Genomic DNA, 19,502 nt, shown 5'->3' with positions numbered 1-19,502 from the left:
TCCCCAATCCTCCAAATAAAATTTTACCAGAAGGAGCTCTTGATTACAACCCAATTCCAGGTTGCATTAGAAAGTAGAATTTTTGTATAACTTATCTGATAAAAGATATGTATGGCTTTTGTAAATATACAAAAACTCTATGAATTCATGTACATTTCTTCTATTTTATAGCTAAAAATGTCTGCCCTTTTAGATGTTTAGGTATTTTAATTTTGTGCCTTTAAGTTTACACAAAGTTGTGTAATTTATTACTTTGTTCATAGCACTTTGTGATAATGAAAGGAAATAGGTGAAAAATTAGATACATAACAGTGAAATCTCTTAAGAAATAGCTTTGCTTTAATTTTGACATTCTAAATTCACATCTTGAAATATTTGTTTACTATTACATTATTTACCATTAGCATAACCCAAATGTGATAAGAATTCTAAGAAAAATAGACATTGATGCAGAAAATTCTTCTACAACTCAGAATAGGATTTAACACTGGAAGGGAGGTAGTAGTTAGGTATTACAGATCCTTCATTTTTAGGGAAGGAAACATGAAGGTTATAAAAGGTCCATAACTTAATGTCTCAGGTAGTGGAAGAGCTAGAATGAGACATTTTTTAAAAAGTCAGGTTTATTGATGTATAATTTATGTACAGTAAAATTTGCCCCTTTAAAAGGATATACAGTTTTATGAATTTTGACAAGCTTACACAGTTGTATAATCACCATTACAATCAAGATATGAAACATCTCCATCACCTTAAAAAAAGTTTTCTCGTGCCTCTTGCAATCAGCCCATGTGCCTGCCACCTCCAGGCCTTGCAGCCGCTGATGTGTCTCGTGCCCTCGTGTTTTACCTTTCCTTATGTGACTGGAATTCAAGTAGTATGTAGCATTTGGGGTCTGACTTCTTCCTAGCATAAAGCTATGAGGTTTATCTATGTTAATCGCTTGTGTCAGCAGGCTTCCTTTTCATTGTCCAGTGCCACAATTGTTTATCCATTTATTAACTGATGGACATTTGGGTTATTTCCAGTTTGGGGTGATTCTGAATAAGCTGCTACAAATATTTGTGTACAGCTTTTCTTTTGGTAGACAAATGTCTTCTATGGTAAGTGTATGTTTAACTTCATAAGAAACTCCCAGATTCTTTTCTGAAATGGCTGTGCCATTTTGCATTCCATTCAGCAATGTATGCACGTTCTAATTGCTCTGCCTCCAGGTTGGTACTTGGCAGTGTCAGTATTTTTCAGTTTAATTTTTTAACCATTCTAGTTAGTGTGTAGTGATATCTCTCTGGTTGGAATTTGCATTTCTATAATGACTAATGATGTAGAGTATCTTTTCTTGTGCTTGAGGTTTTTTACTAATTCTGATTTTTTTAAAAATTCATGTTTTAATTCAATATTACATATTTAAAGTTTTGCTAGTACTGCTAGGAGAGAGAGGAGTTTTTACTCTTTTTAGAGTACTTATTCTTAAGAGAGTTGGTAATTTACATAGAGAAAACTAGTCATTGTATTAAAAGTATGACTGTAATTTTGATAGACTCCTTAAAGAGGTTCATATGTTAGCTGATTGGTAGAGAGGATAACAGTTTGGAAATCAGAGAATTCATTGGTTTGACTTTGCCTTATTAATTGCTTATCCTTTCTGGGTCTTTTTTTCTTCTTTTTTCTTCATCTCTGAAACGAGGGATTTGTCTCTAAATTATGGACTTCCCTGCTGGCACAAACAGAGAAATCTACTTGCAATGCAGGAGACCCAGGTTCAATCCCTGGGTTGGGAAGATCCACTGGAGAAGGGAATGAGGGATTTGTCTCTAAATTATAAATCAACATAAACTTTTCAGTAGTAGGGTTTTTTTGCTGCTTTTTCAGTAGTAGGTTTTTAAACTTTATAAGAAGGCTGTGCGATCAGAAAACAAAAGATCTTTGGAGATTTTCCCTGTCTGATGAAATTTCTATTACTCAAAAAAGATCTTCTGAAATTGTAAATAATATAAATCATAAGTATTTTTGTTGTTGAGAATTATATAGTGTGTTATAAGGATGGTAACTGATAGTTCTAGGATAATATATTTTGTATGATTTTATGATATATTTTATTATTATAATTATAGAGCATTTTCAACATATTCTGTCTTTTGATTTTTGGTAAAAACTCTTTGTGGACCCTGCAAGTCAGAATAAGTGACTTGCATAGGATTACACAGTGAAAGGAAAGTAGCCACCTTGACTTAAGGGTTCTAGACTAGCATCTGCACCACATTACTCTGCACTGTAGACTAGTCCAATAGGAAATAAAGTCTTTAAATAGTATTAAATAACTTTTTTTTTGGTTGACAATTTCATGTTCGGAGTATTATAAAATTTATTATCCATGCTTCTAAATAAAAGGCATGATTACAGATAATATAAACAAGCTGCTTTGATTTAGTAATAATGCAGTGGAACATTTCAAGACTTGTAAACAAGTCAGTTGTATCACAAGCTGAGTCACTGCTTATCAAAACAGCCTACTCACAGAAGAAAACGTAGCTGTAATCAAAAATAAAGATAACAGGAATAGTAAAGGACACACTGTGCATCCTCCAGAGAGTAGTTTGTTTAGTTTCTAAGTTTAGACACCTAAACATTAGTGGGTTACCAGTTAACAGTAGTATAACAGCAATTAAATGAGTATGGCAAAAGTGGGAATAGTTTAGGATAAAAGTGAGAGGAAAAATACTATTATTATAATTTTAATGACACAAATATTTCAACATTATGAAGTCATCAGAAAATTTGTATTTCTTAAGAGATCTGTGTTCGTATGGGACCTTAGGCATGTCACTTAAGGTTTCTGAATTTCTTGTACATCTATAAAGTAAAGAGCTTGATCTGATGTCCAAAGGTCCATCCATCTTTAAATATGTATTATAGTTCCATGTTGTGTGTGATGAATCATCTGATTGATTGCTTCTTAACTGTCAAATTAAATATATTATCAAACTTCCTTTTAAATAGTCAAAAGTCTTTGCAGTAAAGAAATTTTTTTTAATCAGTTCGGAAACTTTTCGGAGTTTATAAAATCAATTAAACTTTTAAAAATTTACTTAGAAGTTTTAAGAGCACGCTGTGCTTCCAAAAGCATCAGCTATAATGTATTATGAAGTTATTTTCCTGAATGAATATATTTTGTTTAGAGAATTCCCTGAAGGACTTAGAATAGGAAATGTGGTATATTTAAATGATAGCTATTAAAAATTTCAGAATACCTGTATATACATGAGAAGTTGCTGAAGAACTCAGCATGTTCGTTAGGCATTTGAAGCAAATTGGAAAGGTGAAAAAACTTGATAAGTGAGCTGACCTCATGAGCTGACAGAAAATTTAAAAAATCGCTGTTTAAGTTGTCACCTTATTCTGTGCAACAGCAATGAACATTTTCTTGATTGGATTGTGAAGTGCAACAAAAAGTGGATTTTATACAACGGCCAGTGGTGACCAGCTCAGTGTTTGGACTGAGAAGCTCCAGAGCACTTCCCAAAGCCAAACTTGCACCAAAAAAAGGGTCATGGTCCCTGTTTGGTGGTCTGCTGCCCATCTGATCTATGACAGTTTTCTGAATCCTGGTGAAACCATTACGTCCAAGAAGTATGGTCAGCAAATCTCTGAGATGCACCAAAAGCTGCCAGCGCCTGCAGCTGGCATTTGCCAACAGGATGGGCCCAATCCTGACTGCGTGCCACACAACCAGTGCTTCAAGCGTTGAGCGGACTGGGCTGTGAGGTTTTGCCTCATCCGCTGGATTCACCTGACCTCTCACCAACCAACTGCCGTTTTTTCAAGTATCTTGACAACTTTTTGCAGGGAAAATGCTTCCACAACCAGCAAGAGGCAGAAAATGCTTTCCAAGAGTTTGTCAAATCCCAAAGCACAGGTTTTTAATGCTACAGGAATAAACAAACTTATTTCTTGATAGCAAAATTTGTTGATTGTAATGATTCCTATTTCGATTAATGAAGATGTGTTTGAACCTAGTTATAATTTAAATTGACGGTCCAAAACCACAGTTACTTTTTCACCAACCTAAATATCTTTGTTAGTCACCAAGTCATGTCCATCTCTTTTGTGATCCTATGGAGTGTAGCCTGCCAGGCTCCTCTGTCTGGAATTAGTTGTCATTTCATTCTCTAGAAGATCTCCCATCTAGGGATCAAACCCACGTCTCCTGCATTGCAGGAGGATTTACCACTGAGCCACCAGGGAAGCCCTACATGTATGTATATATACACTCAAATTATTTGTAAATCCTTAATCAATAGGCAAAAATAATTTTTTTTGTTTAAAAGAAAAAAATAGGAATTAATTTTGTGTTCATATATATATTTACATATATCCATAATATATTTCATGCATATTATGTGTCTGTAATACAGAATCATTGGAAACCCAATTTGCAGACAGTTTTTGCTGCTTCCACAAATTTTAGTCATAAGTTCTCTTTTAATTTTTATATTTTAAAAAGTTGTAGTAAAATATATATAACATAAAATTTCCCATCACATTTTTAAGTGTACATTTCAGGGATATTAAGTACATTAATGTCATTTGCTACTTACCATCATCCATCCACAGAAATCTTGTCATCTTGCAAAACTGTGCTCATTTAACAATAACTTCCATTCCCCTACCTGCTTCCCCTTCTCAGTCTCTGCCAACCACCTTTCTGCTTTCTCTCTCAATGAATTTGACCATTCTAGGTATTTCATGTAAGTGGAAACATACTATATTTGTCCTTTTATGACAGAGTTATTCCTGTTAGCATAATTTCCTCGTGGTTTGTCCATTTTGTAGGATATGTCATACATTTTGTAAAGCTTAATATTATTCCTCTGTTTGTATATATTGGATTTGTTTCCACTCATCCACCGACGGGACTCTTGGGTTGCTTCTACCTTTTGGCCTTAGTGAATAATGCTGCTATGAACATGGGTGTGCAGATATCTGAGTCCTTGCTTTCAGTTCTTTTGGTTATATATGCAGAAGTGAAATTACCAGATCAGTAGGCAGTTTTAGCACTCATAGAAGGTCACATTTTTGAAAAACTTTTTGTGAACCGAAATGATGTAAGTTAAATTTGATTTTGCAGCACAGATAGTGGGATGACAGGAGACTTGACATTCATGATGTCTAGCTTTTTATGGAAACAAGCCAACCACCACATTGCTGCTGCTGCTGCTGAGTCGCGTCAGTCGTGTCTGACTCTGTGCAACCCCATAGACGGCAGCCCACCAGGCTCCTCCGTCCTTGGGATTTTCCAGGCGAGAGTACTGGAGTGGGGTGCCATTGCCTTTTCCGAACCACCACATTGAGTCAGTTTTAAATCATTAGTGTAGTTTAGAGTTTCGCCTGTGTGTTGGCGGCACTAGTGGTAAAGAAATCACCTGCCAGTGCAGGAGACATAGAGACTCAGGTTTGATCCCTGGGTCAGGAACAGCCCTTGGAGGCGGGCATGGGCATGGCAACCTACTCCAGTATCTTGCCTGGAGAATCCCACAGACAGAGGAGCCTGGCAGGCTCCTTAGGGTTGCACAGAGTCAGACATGACTGAAGCGACTGAGCATGTAAGCATGTAATCAAGGTAATACTCTAATTACTTATATAAAGTAGCACATATGTTATCATAGAATATGGTATTCATATTTTATTTTAAATACAAAATGAGTTCTTAATATTCTAATCATTTCTGTTCAGAGAACTTCCTTTAGCAGTTCTTCTAGGGTAGATCTCTCAACAACATATCCCTTAGTTTTCCTTCATCTGAAATGTTTTGGTTTTCCTGTCATTCCTGAAGGGTATTTTTGCTGGAAACAGAATTCTAAACTGGCAGTCCTTTTCTTTCAGCACTTAGAAAATATTGTGTCTCTGTAATTTCTGGTGAGAAACATGCTACATTTGATTGTTTTGGCCTCATAGATGGTGTTTCTCTCTCACTACTTTCAAAATCTTCCTCTTTGTCTTTAGTTTTCAAGGAGCTTGATTAAGATGTGTCTTTCTGTCATTTTCTTTGGGTTTATCCTCTTTGGGATTCACTCAGCTTCTTGATTGTGTAGTTTTATGTCTTTTGCATTTTGCATTTTTTTTTTTTTGGCCATACTGTGCAATCCATGGGATGAGTTCCTTCTCCCAACCAGGGACTGAATCCAGGCTCAGAAAATGAAAGATCCAGAATCCTAACTGTTGGACCACAGGGAACTCCCTGTCTTTTGCAAATTTGGGATGATTTCAGCCATTACTTCTCCGAATGCTTTTTTAGGCTCACCCTCTTTCTTCTTTGCTTACAGGACTTGGATTATACAAATATTAGATCTTTTGTTTGCAGTCTTGCTGTGACAGATCTTTTTTCTAGAAATTCTGTTTGGTGCTTTTATAAGTCTGCTAATTATCCATTCGTCTGTTGGTGGAGATCTACATTGCTTCCATGTCCTGGCTATTGTAAATATTGCTGCAGTGAACCTCAGGGTACATGTGTCTTTTTCAATTATGGTTTTCTCTGGGTATATGCCCAGTAGTGGAATAAAGGAAGTTGTGGTATATGTATAAAGATGGAGTATTGCTCCATTTATAAAGAGCTGTAAAGAGGAACAAATTTGAGTCCGTTCTCATGAGGTGGATAAATCTGGAGTCTTTTTATACAGAGTGAAGTAAATCAGAAAGAGAAAAGCAAATATCATATATTAACACGTATCTATGGAGTCTAGAAAAATGGTGAACCTATTTGCAGGTCAGGAATAGAGATACAGACATAGAGAACAGACTTAGGACATAGCAGGGAAAGGAGAAGGCAGGACAGATTGAGAGAGTAGCATTGAAACATACACATTACCACATGTAAAATAGAGAGCGAATGGGAAGTTAGCTATGTAACGCAGGGAGCTCAACCCAGTACTCTGTGACATCTAGAGGGGTGGGATGGGGTGGGGCATGGGAGGGAGGTTCCAGAGGGAGGGGACGTATGTATACTTATGACTGATTCATGTTGTTGTATGGCAGAAATGAACACAACATTATAAAATAATTATCCTCCAGTTAAAAATAAATTTTAAGAAAAGTCTGCTAATTGCCAACGTCTACTCATGAACTCAAAGGTCTTTGTTATTTCTTGAAACATGTTATATGTGTTTCTTTTTATAATGTTTTATAATGTTGAAATTATGAAGTTTCGAACTTTCTTTTTATTTTATTTTTTGGCTATGCCGGGTCTTCGTTGCCACACAGGCTTTTCTCTGGTTGTGGTGAGCAAGGGTTACTCTCTGGTTGCGGTGTGTGGGCTTCTCATTGCAGTAGTTTCTCTTGGGCTCTAGGGTGCACGGGCTTCAGTAGTGGCGTCATGTGGGCTCAGTGGTTGTGACTCCTGGACTCTAGAGCACAGGCTCAGTAGTTGTGGCACTCGGGCTTAGTCGCTCTGTGGCATGTGGGATCCTCCCAGACCAGGGATAGAACCCCTGTCTCCTGCATTGGCAGGTGGATTCTTTACCACTGAGCCACCAGGGAAGCCCCTGTTGCTGATAGTTTCAATATTGAACATTTTTTCATACGTTATTGCTGTGTTTTATTCCTTGCTGACCCTCATGATTCCTTTTTCATTATATATTTAGCGGTTTAAAATTTTTTTGGAGCTGTTCATTTGTCTTGTGATTATGAGAATATTTAAGAAATTTCTTTCTTTAATTTATTTGGCTGTGCTGGGTGTTAAGCGTGGCACACAGGATCTTTGGTCCTTGTCGCATCAAGTGGGGTCTTTGGTTGTGGCATGTGGGATCTAGTTCTCTGACCACGAATCGAACCTAGTCCCGCTGCATTGTGAGCACAGAGTCTTAGCCACTGGGTCAATAGGGAAGTCCCAGGAATAATTTTTATGGAAATTGTTTGAGCTCTGGAATACAGATAGCTTCTTCCAGAAGAAAACTGTTACTGTTTCTGCCATTTACCTCGGAGTACTACTATTCTAGAACCATTTTCAAAGTTTTTTTTTTTTTTTTTACTGCCCAGATAGTGTGAATTGGGATTGTAACCAGCCTGAGGGCCAGTCTGTGGCTACACGTTCTCAGGAGTAACACCCCTGTTACACTCCAAGGTATAAAACAGGCCATCCTCTTTTAGTATCTAGGAAAAGAGAGGTAGAAGAGTAGTAGAATAGGCAGGTGTATTATCTTTAAATTAAGCTTTCAATTTAGAGTTAATTGTAGCTTCACCTGTAGTTCTGAGAAATAAAAAGGAGACATGGTGTACTCTTTACCCAGTTCCCTCTAATGGTAATACCAAGTAAACTCTAGTACAATATAACACTCAAGATATTGGCATTGATACAGTCAAGATGCAGCACATTTTCATCTCCACAAGGGTCTCTCACGATGCCCTTTTACAACTACACTCACTCCTCTCCCAGTCCCAGCCCCTTTAATTCCTGGCAATCACTGATCTGTTTTCCATTTCTATATTTGATCATTTCAAAAATGTTGTATAGGCTTACAGTTGCTTGTCCTTTGTATTTCTGTGGTGTAAGCTGTAACTTCTCCTTTTTCATTTCTAACTTTATTGATTTGACCCCTCTCCATTTTTTTCTTAATGAATCTGGCTAAAGGTTTATCAGTTTCATTTCTCTTTTCAGAGAACCAAGTTTTGATTTCATTACTCTTTTCTGTTGTTTTCTTTGTCTCTAATTCTTTTATTTTTGCTCTCATCTTTATGATTTCTTTCCTTCTACTAGTGTTTGATTTTGTTCTTTCTCTAGTTGCTTTGGATAAGATTAGGTTGTTGATTTGAGATTTTTCTTGTTTCCTGCTGTAGGATTGTATTGCTATGAATATCCCTCTTAAAACTGCATTTGCTGTGTTCCAGAGTTTTTGGATCATTGTGTTTTCATTTTCATTTGTCTCTAAGTATTTTTTATTTCCTTTTTGATTTCTTCAGTGACCCATTAGTTGCTTAGTAACATGTTGTTTAGCCTCCATGTGTCTGTTTTTTCTGCGGTTTTTTCTTTTAGTTGATTTCTAATCATTAGTGTTGTGGTCTGAGAAGATGCTTCATATGATGTCAGTCTTCTTAAATGTACCAAGATTTGCTTTGTGGCCCAGCATATGATCTATCCTGGAGAATGTTCCTTGTGCACTTAAGAAGAATGTGTATTCTGCTGCTTTCGGATGGAATGTTCTGTAATTATCAATTAGTCCATCTGATCTAATTCATCATTTAAAGCCTGTTTTTCCATATTGATTTTCTGTTTGTATGATCTGTCCACTGATATAAAAAGCCCCCCACTATTATTGTGTTACTGTCAATTTTTCCTTTTATGGCTTGCCTGATATATTGAGGTGTTCCTATGCTGGTTGCATAGATATTTATGATTGTTACATCTTCTCAGACTGATCCCTTGATCATTATGTAGTGTCCTTCTTTTTCTCTCATGATAGTCTTTATTTTAAGGTCCATTTTGTCTGATTTGAGTATTGCTACTCCAGCTTCCTGGAGCTTGTTCTTGTCCCTCTGGTGGGCATGGTGTGTTAGGGGTGTGTTTAGAGGTGTCTGTGCATTCAGGACAGACTTTAGGCAAGCTGTTGCTGATGAGTGGTGCCATGTTCCCACCTTGTTGGTTGTTTGGCTTGAGGGGTCTCAGCACATAGACTGCAGGCTGTAGGACGGGGTCAGGTCTCGGTGCCAAAATGGTGACCTACACGAGAGTTCACACTGATGTGTATTCCCTGGGGCCTCTGCCACCAGTGTCTCTGTTCCCGCAGTGAGCCACAGTCAACCCACGCCTCCCCAAGAGAGCCTTTAACATCTGCAGGCGCATGTGGCGCAGGCTCCCAGGGAGTCACTGCCCTGCCCCATTCTAGTGCATGTGAAATCTTGGGTGCACCGTCCTAGAGTGGCGTCTCTGTTTCCCCCAGACCGGCGCAGCTCCTGCACTCAGGCGCTGCTGGCCTTCAAAGCCAGATGCCCTGGGGAATGTGCCCAGTGCCAGACCCCCAGGCCGAGGAGCTTGACAGGAGGCTCAGAACTCACTCCTGTAGGAGAACCTCTGAAATACAGTTATCCTTCAGTCTGTGGGTCATCACACGGTCGGTGTGGGATTTAATTATATTGTGAAAGCACCCCTCTTACCATCTCACTGTGGCTTCTTGTTTGTCTTTGGGTGTAGAATATCATTTTTTTTTGTAGGTTCCAGTCTTTTTTGTCGATGGTCATTCAGCAGTTAGTTGTGGTTTTGGTGTTTCCATGAGAGGACGAGAGTGCAATTCCTTCTTCTCTGCCATCTTGTCTCCTCCTGAGTTGAATCTTTAATATATCTTTTGTTTCCTTTTACATACTTCCCTGTACCTTCTTAAAATACAGAGTATAGTTTAAAACTTTTTATATTCTTGCCTACTAATTATATCATCTGTATTATATCTGGGTTGATTTTTCTACTTCATTAGGGATGGGTCATCCTTTCCTACTTTGATGCATGCCTGTTAATTTTAAATTGGATGCCAAACACTGTGATTTTTATGTTGATGAGTACTGGGTATATTATTTCCATAGATATTCTTGAGCTTTGTTCTCTGACAGTGTGAATTTACTTGTAAACGTTTTGAGCCTTTTGAGGCTTGCTTTTTAGTATTTTAAGATTGACCCAGAATAGCCTTTATTTTATTTTTATTTTTGTATTTACTTTTGGCTGTGCTGGTACTTTGTTGCTGCTCTGGCTTTTCTCTAGTTGTGGCAAGCAGGGGCTACTTTTCATCACAGTTTGTGCGCTTCCCATTCTTGTTGTGGAGCACAGACTTTAGGACACGTGGGCTCAGTAGTTGCGGTTCCCAGGATCTAGAACACAAGCTCCGTAGTTGTGGCACACAGCCTTAGTTGCTCTGCAGCATGTGGGATCTTCCTGGACTAGGGATTGAACCTGTGTCTCCTGCATTGGCAGGCGGATTCTTTACCCCTGAGCCACGAAGGAAGCCCCCCAGAATAACCTTTAGATAAGGCCTAATTTGGTTCTACTGCTGAGACAATACTCTTCTGTCTGCTCTTATCTGATGCCTATGTATTATGATTTTCTTTTCACTCTGGCTGGTGGGAACTGAAGTGAGCTCAGGGATTCTTTCCTTGGTTCTTTCCCTTGCCTAGGTAGTTTCTTCACATGTATATGTTGATGAGTACTCAACTGAATACTCAGGGAGGGCCATTACATACCTCTGGAGCATGCTATTTGCACATCTTTCCTCTCTTCAATATTCTGCTGTGTCAATTCTAGCTGAATTGACCCACTTGAATTTCTAGCCTCTTCTTTTCAGCTCAGGGAGATTGCTGAACTCTAGCTGGGTTCTTCTGCCAAGGTAGCTTACAGTGTTTGTTTCTCTTTCCACAGGGATCACTATCCTGTGTTATCTGTTACTTAATATTTTTAAACTATTGTTTTATATATTTCATCTCTTCTTTTTAGTTGTTTAAAGTGGAGAAGGTAAATCCAATCTGCTATTTTATTTCGGCTCATAGGTAAATCCAATCTGCTATTTTATTTCGCCTCATAGTGGAAGTTTTTTGGAGTTAACAATAAATAATAACATAAACAGATATATCAGGTGGCTAAAGTGCTGTGGAGAAACCTGAAGCGAGAAAGGGAGGTGAAGAGGATTGCAATTTTAAATTGAATGGTGAGAAGAGAGTTTGAGAAATTGGCTCTTTTGATTATCTTTTGCATATCCACACACTCAATGACTTTTGCTCATGAATGTGCAACTTGGGCAAACCTGGACAGGGACAGCTTGTTCTGCTCTGCTTGGCGTCAGTAGGGGCATCTGAAAGTCTGGGGGTTGGAATCATCTGAATGCTTCCTCACATGTATGGTGCTTGATGCTAGTTGCCAGATGGCATCTCAGTTGGATTGTGGTTAGAACTTCTACACATGACCTTCTCATATGGCTGCTTGGCTCCTACACAGCATAGTGGCCAAATTCCAAGGATGAGCATCTGAGGGAAAGCCAGGAAGAAGCTTTATTGCCTTTTCTAACCCAATCTTGAAAGTAATGTTATGTATCATAGAAAGTCACACCGGCTAGCCCATATTAAAAGGAACTGGAATTAGACTCCTAATCTTGCTGGGAGGCATGTCAGAGAATTTGTGGACACTTGTTTAAACCACCACACATCACTTCCTGGCCTTTTGGCTAAGATCAAGTGTAAAGCCACTACAATGATAATTTGTGAAAAGAAGGTAAGGATATCTAAAGGAAGAGCATGATACATACAGTACAGTGTACAGAAATGGAAAGAGTCTGAGGCTAGTGGTTACCTGATGCTTTGCTGATGCTGCTAAGTCGCTTTAGTCGTGTCCGACTCTGTGCGACCCCATAGACAGCAGCCCATCAGGCTCCACCTTCCCTGGGATTCTCCAAGCAAGAATACTGGAGTGGGTTGCCGTTTCCTTCTCCAATGCATGAAAGTGAAGTCACTCGGTCGTGTCTGACTCTTAGCAACCCCATGGACCGCAGCCTACCAGGCTCCTCCGTCCATGGGATTTTCCAGGCAAGAGTACTGGAGTGGGGTGCCATTGCCTTCTCCGACCTGATGCCTTAGACTTGTTTATTGCTGAATTCCCTTGTGCAGTGTCCACTCCACTCCTTGAAGGCAAGGGCTTTTATTCACCGCTATTTTCTCAGCGCCTAAAACAGTGTTTGACAGATAGTTGTAGTTTAATTCTTATTTGTGGAAGAAATAGTCAACCTATTGGTGCCAGGTATCAAAAAATCATAAAAATTCATAAAAATCATAAAAATGAATATGTAAACTTTGATATACCAATTCTTTCTTTAGGCAGTATTCTTCAGGGAAAACTGTACAAATAAGCAAAGCTATAGTGGAAATTTGAAAGTGTCTGAATGTCCATTAACAGAATAGTTAAATAAATTTTGATTGGACTGTATAATGGAACACTGCAGTTTTCAAACTCAGTGTTTTGGCCCAGAAAGATAAGTGAGTGTTGAGGGGAAAGGAACAGAATTTAAATGGTGGTGTTCAGAATGATTCTTTTGGTTAATAGTTTTTAATATTCATAGAATGGAGAGGATCTAATAGGATATATATCAAATTGTTAATAAGTGCTATAAGAGTTATTTTAGACTTGCTTGTCAAAAAATATGTACTACCATTATAGTAGAAACATATTTCTATTGTAAAAGAAAACTGTAAAGATTTTTAATTGATGTAGAATAGTATCTAAGCTATTGTGAATGCCCGACTCTTTGTGATCCCATGGACTGCAGCCTACCATGCTCCTCTGTCCATGGGATTTTCCAAGCAAGGATGCTGGAGTGGTTTGCCATTTCTTTCTCCAGGGGGATCTTCCCAACCCAGGGATCGAACCCAGGTCTCCTGCACTTCAGGCAGACTCTTTACCGATTGAGCTACCAGGGAAGCCTCTGCATGATAAAAAGCACCTTTTAAAACAATATGTTGGTTTCCTTTTATTAATTAAAGAAGGTGGAGAAAAACAAAATTTATACAGAAAAAGTGTAGAATGTTAAACCAAGATTTTTCAAGAGATTATGTCTTGATGATAGGTTATCCTATAGATAACTGGTATAGACTTCTACTTATAAGTTCTGAATGTAATATACAGTGTGATGACTGTAGTTAACAATACTGTATTGTATAGTGGAAAATTGTTAAGATAACAGGACTTAAAAGTTCTCAACACAAAATTGTAACTATTGTCAGATGATAGGTGTTAACTTATTGTAGTAATTAATCATTTTGGAATATATACTTTTATCAAATCATTATGTTGTACACCTTCAAACTATTACAGAGTTATGCATTAATTATATCTCAATAAAACTAGGAAAGTATGTGACTTAGAACATTTGATTTATACACAGTTCTGAAGCTACCACTCTGTTAAAATGTGGTTGTTTTCCATGTTACTATTATATTTATCACCATAACATAGGCTTTCAGTAACTTTCAAGAATAATTGAGGCTTAAGATTAAAATTACAAGTATAATTTATATATAAAATCTTAGATGTTATAATAATACTTTAATTCACACATATTTTGTTGCAAAAATGCCTTTAGGTTAATTGTTCTCATTTCACTGTCTTATCTCTTTATTTTAAAGAAATGATTTGTAATTTATTTTGTTCTTATATACCATAGGATGTGTTTTGGAGATGCAGACAAAATATCTTTGATGAAATGAAGAAGAAATTTTTACAGGTAGACTGCTGATGTGATTGCTTTAGTGTGATAATCAGCAGAGCAAGTGACAGCATGTTAATGTTTTTGTTTAATAACAAGGCATGTCTTAAGTTTTATGGTTGTTTGCCTATTTATTTCTACCTAATTTTAATAATAAGTCACCTTAAATGAATATATGTCTGATAGCACCTTGTCTTTAACAAATGAATGAGGTGGGAAAATGACGTAAAAAACTATAGAACCCTTTGTTTTGACTTTTGGGTATAGTGGTTGTCTATTTTATACAGATATATTTATTTTCTGAAATATTAATAGTGCTGAGATTAATTTAATCATTTACAGAGTCAAGACCCAGAAATCTTAACTTGAAAACTTAAATAGAAATTAAAAACAACCTGTATGCACTAGAAACTTACACATTCCTCTGATGTAGCATCCCATTCTAACCTTTATTAATACCTCATTTCACTCAGACCCCTTTATCTCTAGACTCAAGGTTCTTAATTTAATTTCTTCTATTCTCTCCAGGTGATCTGTGGCAAGAGACCACTTAGAAAATACATTAGAAAAAAAAGAAAATACATTAGAGTTTTGTGGGGAGTTGAAATAAAATGAAGGGAGGATCTTAAAAATAATCTTTTTCTTGTGTAAGACTCCCAGCACTACCCCAGGAATTGTTTGTTACTTACTAAAGTAGAAACGGACAATCTGAATGAGGCTGATAAATTTAATAAATTTCAGTCAGCAAAAATATTTACACCGTGAGTTGTTTTTTCCAGTTTGTGGCAGTGTATTAACCATGAACTGTGGATACCCAGAAGGGTAATTTTCTAAGACCTCATTTCTTAGTTCATAGCAGTTTCTTTATCAAGAAGTAGATAAAGTGGACTCTGTGTGTGTGTGTGAGGAGACGTATTTTTAAGTTTATAACCATAGTATATAACATTGAAAAGAAGAAAGTCCTGAGAGAAAATGGGTTGACAGACTTAGAGGTGAAGAGGTTCTTAATGTTTTAAAATTCTTCATAAATTACTTTTTTTCTTAGAAAAATCTTAATCTTGATAGCTTTGAATTTTGTTTGATATTAATTTTTCTGTGTGTGAACACCATTTTAAATATACGCATTAATTGTGCACCTTGTTTTGTGTTTTTTAGTAAGAAATATGTAGGAATTTTTTTTTTGTGAAACAAATGTTATGATATTAACTTCATAGAACACAGATTTGAACTTAGAACTGTTCAAAATGCCCAGAATAGGAGATAAGATGACTTGAGAGGCACACACCCCTTTAGCAGACTCAGAGACTTCTTGGGCAGAAGGACTATCTGTGTTGACCACTTCTAGATGTTCTGACAGTGATCCTAATCTTTGGACGGACCATATATTTGCAGTGTTTTTATCCCAGTATATTTTACCTTTTGTAAATAAGGCTATCATTTTTATTTGTTTTTTCAAGGATTCTTTTTTTCAGGCTTTGCTAGGAAATCTATTTCTACAGAGAGCATAAAGACAGATCACTCTCTCAGCTTACAGTGTTAATATAACTTCTGTTGACTGTCCCCTTTTTCTCACAAATGTAATATTACTGTGAGTTGCTCACAAAGTAAGTAATCTTAATTTTATGCTTTGTACCTTTTTTGTAATTGACTAGATTTTCTTTGTAGAGAATGTTATGCCTCTCTAATAGCTCACCAAATATAGATGAAATATTTTCTCAAGTGGGACATGCTTTAGGTTTTTCTAAAACTTTGCATTTTTTTTTAAACTGTTGTCTCTTATTCATTATAGAACTTTCACTAACTTGAAAATTGTGCTCCCTTCCCTAAATTAAGGTGTGTGTTCAGATGCTGTACCTTAATGTTAGGTGTAGTATTTAAATGGACACCTTCCCACTACCAGCCGCCGTCACTAATGCTGCCACATCTTTCTCCCTACCAGCGCATGCATGTGCTTGAGTGTATTCTGTTATCTATTACTGTGGAACAGTCTGCTCCAGAACATTATGGCTTAAAACAGCTAGTTTATTTGTTCACAATTCTTTGAGATGGGATTTGGGCAAAGGCTTAACCAGTCAGTTTTCCACTCCACATAGCATTATCTGGGATCATTACTTGGCTGCATTTGGTTGGTGACTAGCTTTAGATGGAATGTCCAAGAAGGCTTTTCTCACTTAGCAGCCACCCCAGTGCTCCACCAAGTGGCCATTTTCTGTGTGGTGATCCCAGGGTAAATGAATTTTTTTTGCTTGGCTGACTTATAAGAGGAACATTCCAAGAGATCCAAAACCAGACGTTTCCTGCTTTAACTCACACAGAATCACTTCTGTCACATTCTGTTGGTCCTAGTTGGTCACAAGGCCAGCCCAGATTCATTGGAAGAGGAAAAAGAATGGCAAAGAATGTGTAGCCATCTTTAATTCACCTCAAGATGGTGGTGTTTTTTGCTTTGGGCATAAGTAGGATCAGTCAGGGGTAGAGGTCCAAAGAAATTAAGAAAAAAGAGGACACCCCTATTTTCCTAATTCTAAGAAATACTTTTTTACATTTTAAGTATTTTGGAAATTTGTATGTTTAGTATAATGTTGTAGAGTTGTTTTTTTTTATATCCCTCTTGGAAAGCTAAGATTGGTACACCTTATTGATGAAACCTTAAAATTGGGAAAAAGATTTTTTTTTCTTATTAGTTGCTAAATTGGGAGGCAAGAGGAGGAAAGAGATTTTGCTTCAGTGTAATTAGTGTTGGCTTTCATGGTAACAAAAATTCACATGTAATCCATGGATGATAGCCATATAGTAGATTAAGTTCGGACTGAAAAATGGGCCAGGAGGTTGAGTATAAAGTCATAGAATTTACTTGTGGCTATCTTAGAACTTTAAAGAAGACCAAAGCGTGTTTAAATTATCCTAGAATTGAATTTAAGAGCAATATGTGATTGACCTAGAAATTCTTACAGGAAGCTTAAGGAAACAGAAAAATGCACAAAATTTTATATAGATATTCATCATAAAATTATTTCTAAAGTGTAAAAAAAGTCTAGCTTAAGAGTCAGTAAAATAAAATTGATGGAACAAATTATTATTAATCCGTGTAATAAAATACTATTCAGTTGTTAAAACGATGAGTTAGAAAAAACTTGACAAGGAAAGATTATATGTGTATAAGTGAAGAAAGACATTTCAAAACAGCATATATATTCTATCTGAACATTTGTGTTTTAAAAGCATGCATGTATATATCCGTTTGTGTATGTGTAGGAAAAATATTTGGAAGAATATAAACCAAAATGTTCACAGTTACCTGTGTTATGAATTAGAGTTAATTTCCACTTTTTCCTTCATACTCTTCCTATTTTTTTTTTTAAAGAAACAAAAATTCTTAACATGCAGTGCACAGAAAAGAAAGTTGTTGTTATTAAAAAGAATAAAAGGCATACATAAAATTAGCTTTTGTGTTTACTACAGTACACTTAGCCTTCAGATGAGATTCCACTGGGGCTAATTTTACCAACATCTGGATGTGGGAGAGGAGGCTGGAGTGCCTGTACCTTGTACTCACTTATTTAGGGAAGAACCAGGAATTGCTGATGGCCATATGATGGTGTCATATCACCATTAAGTATACTGCTATTCCAGTGTTTGTGATTCCTGAATTGTTAGGTAGAGTTCTCTTCCTTCGACCTTTAACTCAAACTTATCTGAAGCTTTAAAATCTGGCCACAATAGTGCTTTTCACCTGGAAGACTTGAGTCTACCTCTGAAGTATACTATTGAAACTGTGAAAGCAGATCTTTTGTAGTTGAAATTGTTTTTGAGTTTCTCCTTCCTTTATTGTAAACCAGAGTTTAAAAAGGGTCCATTTTATATTTCTCAGTTTGACATTAAAATGTGTAAAACCATCTATTGCAAGTGTTAATATAACATCCTAAGTTTTCAGCTGAAGACTTTTTTATTATCCTGTTTGTTTGATTAAAAGTGTATTTTTCTTTGTTTTTAAAGGGGTATTATTGGTAGTTAAATATCTTGATTTGTGTGAAATACAGTGCTAGCCAGTCTTAAACAATATACTTCTTTTATGGCAACTTACTTCTGTTCTAAACTATCTGGATTAACCTTAGTTTAAGTAATCTTTTACAAATCCCAAATTATATTGATATATGGCAGAAACTAATTAATGATTATATTACCTTACCAAACAAAAACTGTGGCTGTTCTGTCTACAGTACTCATCAGTGATAATAAGTATTCTTATTTTAAAATGGATAATATAGAAGCAGCAAAAGACTGAGGATGATATTATTGTGTTTTTGTTTTCTGTTTTTTTTTAAGAAGGAAAGAAATACATTCTTGTATGCAGTACCGGTTTGTACAGTTCACATTTGTGCAAAAGCCTTTTGTGGGGATGGTGAGAGGAAATAACTGCCTCACTAGACACTGAGGGAAAGGAAGATATTTACATAATCAGATTTGCATATTAAAATTCAGTTCTAGATTGAAGGAAGATAAGAGTGAGAGAAACTATTGCCATATCTTAATGTAAGATTCTGATTACTGCAGGCAGGAATAAAGAGGAAAGGAATAGTTCAAGAGATATTCAGATGGTAGAAATGATAGAATTTGGTAATTATGCGAGGTGAAGAACAAGGAAGAAATGAAGAATATGCTTACCTGTCTGGTTTCAGCAGTCTGTAGATGATGGTACCATTCATTGAGTTGGGCATTACAGGAGGAGGGAAAGAACTTATTTCACTAGTGTCTGAAGCAGCCAACTATCCCTCTGGAAGATAGGAAAAAAGTCTCCTTTAACAGCTTGAGGTAATGCATAGCTTCCTTGAGAAAATCTTTTTCAAAATTTTTCTTCTCAGATTTACGGGCTAGATGAAAAAGAATGAAAAAAATTTGTGATCCTAATTCCTTGTACATTGATAATAGAAAAGTATTTTTTCCTGGCTTACCTTTACCCCTCTGCTGGCTAGTCTCTTTGGGTAAGCTTGTTAGCTCCTAACACACTGATAAATGGGGTAAATGGGGTTTTTGGACATTGAGTCTGCGGGTATGACAAGGACAACATAAAGATCAGGGTGCCTGATTGCTTATATCCTTTAGTTACGGGTTTTGCGGTCTGAGATAATCCTCATTGCATTTCTATACACTTCCCTTTCTGTTTCATCAGGAAACCCAGAAATGCTAGATATAACCGTGCTGGCATAGTAGTGACACATTTTTAAGGGTCAGATTTTGTTGTTTTCAACTGAAAATTGCCCAGGTAAACTGTCTTTATGGGCT

At 36.7% G+C, this 19,502-nt stretch overlaps 1 protein-coding gene across 3 annotated transcripts in view; it reads left to right on the top strand.

Annotated features, from left to right (window-relative positions):
• Positions 1-19,502, top strand: part of USP47 (ubiquitin specific peptidase 47) — a 114,696-nt gene that overhangs the window by 15,982 nt on the left and 79,212 nt on the right. For all 3 annotated transcript variants that reach the window (XM_010830624.1, XM_010830622.1, XM_010830621.1), the window contains exon 2: positions 14,178-14,237. In XM_010830624.1, the coding sequence (XP_010828926.1) occupies positions 14,178-14,237 (60 nt within the window). The remainder of the gene's footprint in view (positions 1-14,177; positions 14,238-19,502) is intronic.

This window comes from Bison bison, unplaced genomic scaffold (assembly GCF_000754665.1).
Source record: "Bison bison bison isolate TAMUID 2011002044 unplaced genomic scaffold, Bison_UMD1.0 scf7180017864518, whole genome shotgun sequence".
Lineage (NCBI taxonomy): Eukaryota > Metazoa > Chordata > Mammalia > Artiodactyla > Bovidae > Bison > Bison bison.
Note: the sequence above shows the minus strand (reverse complement) of the source record. Positions and strands in the feature narration are given on the sequence as shown.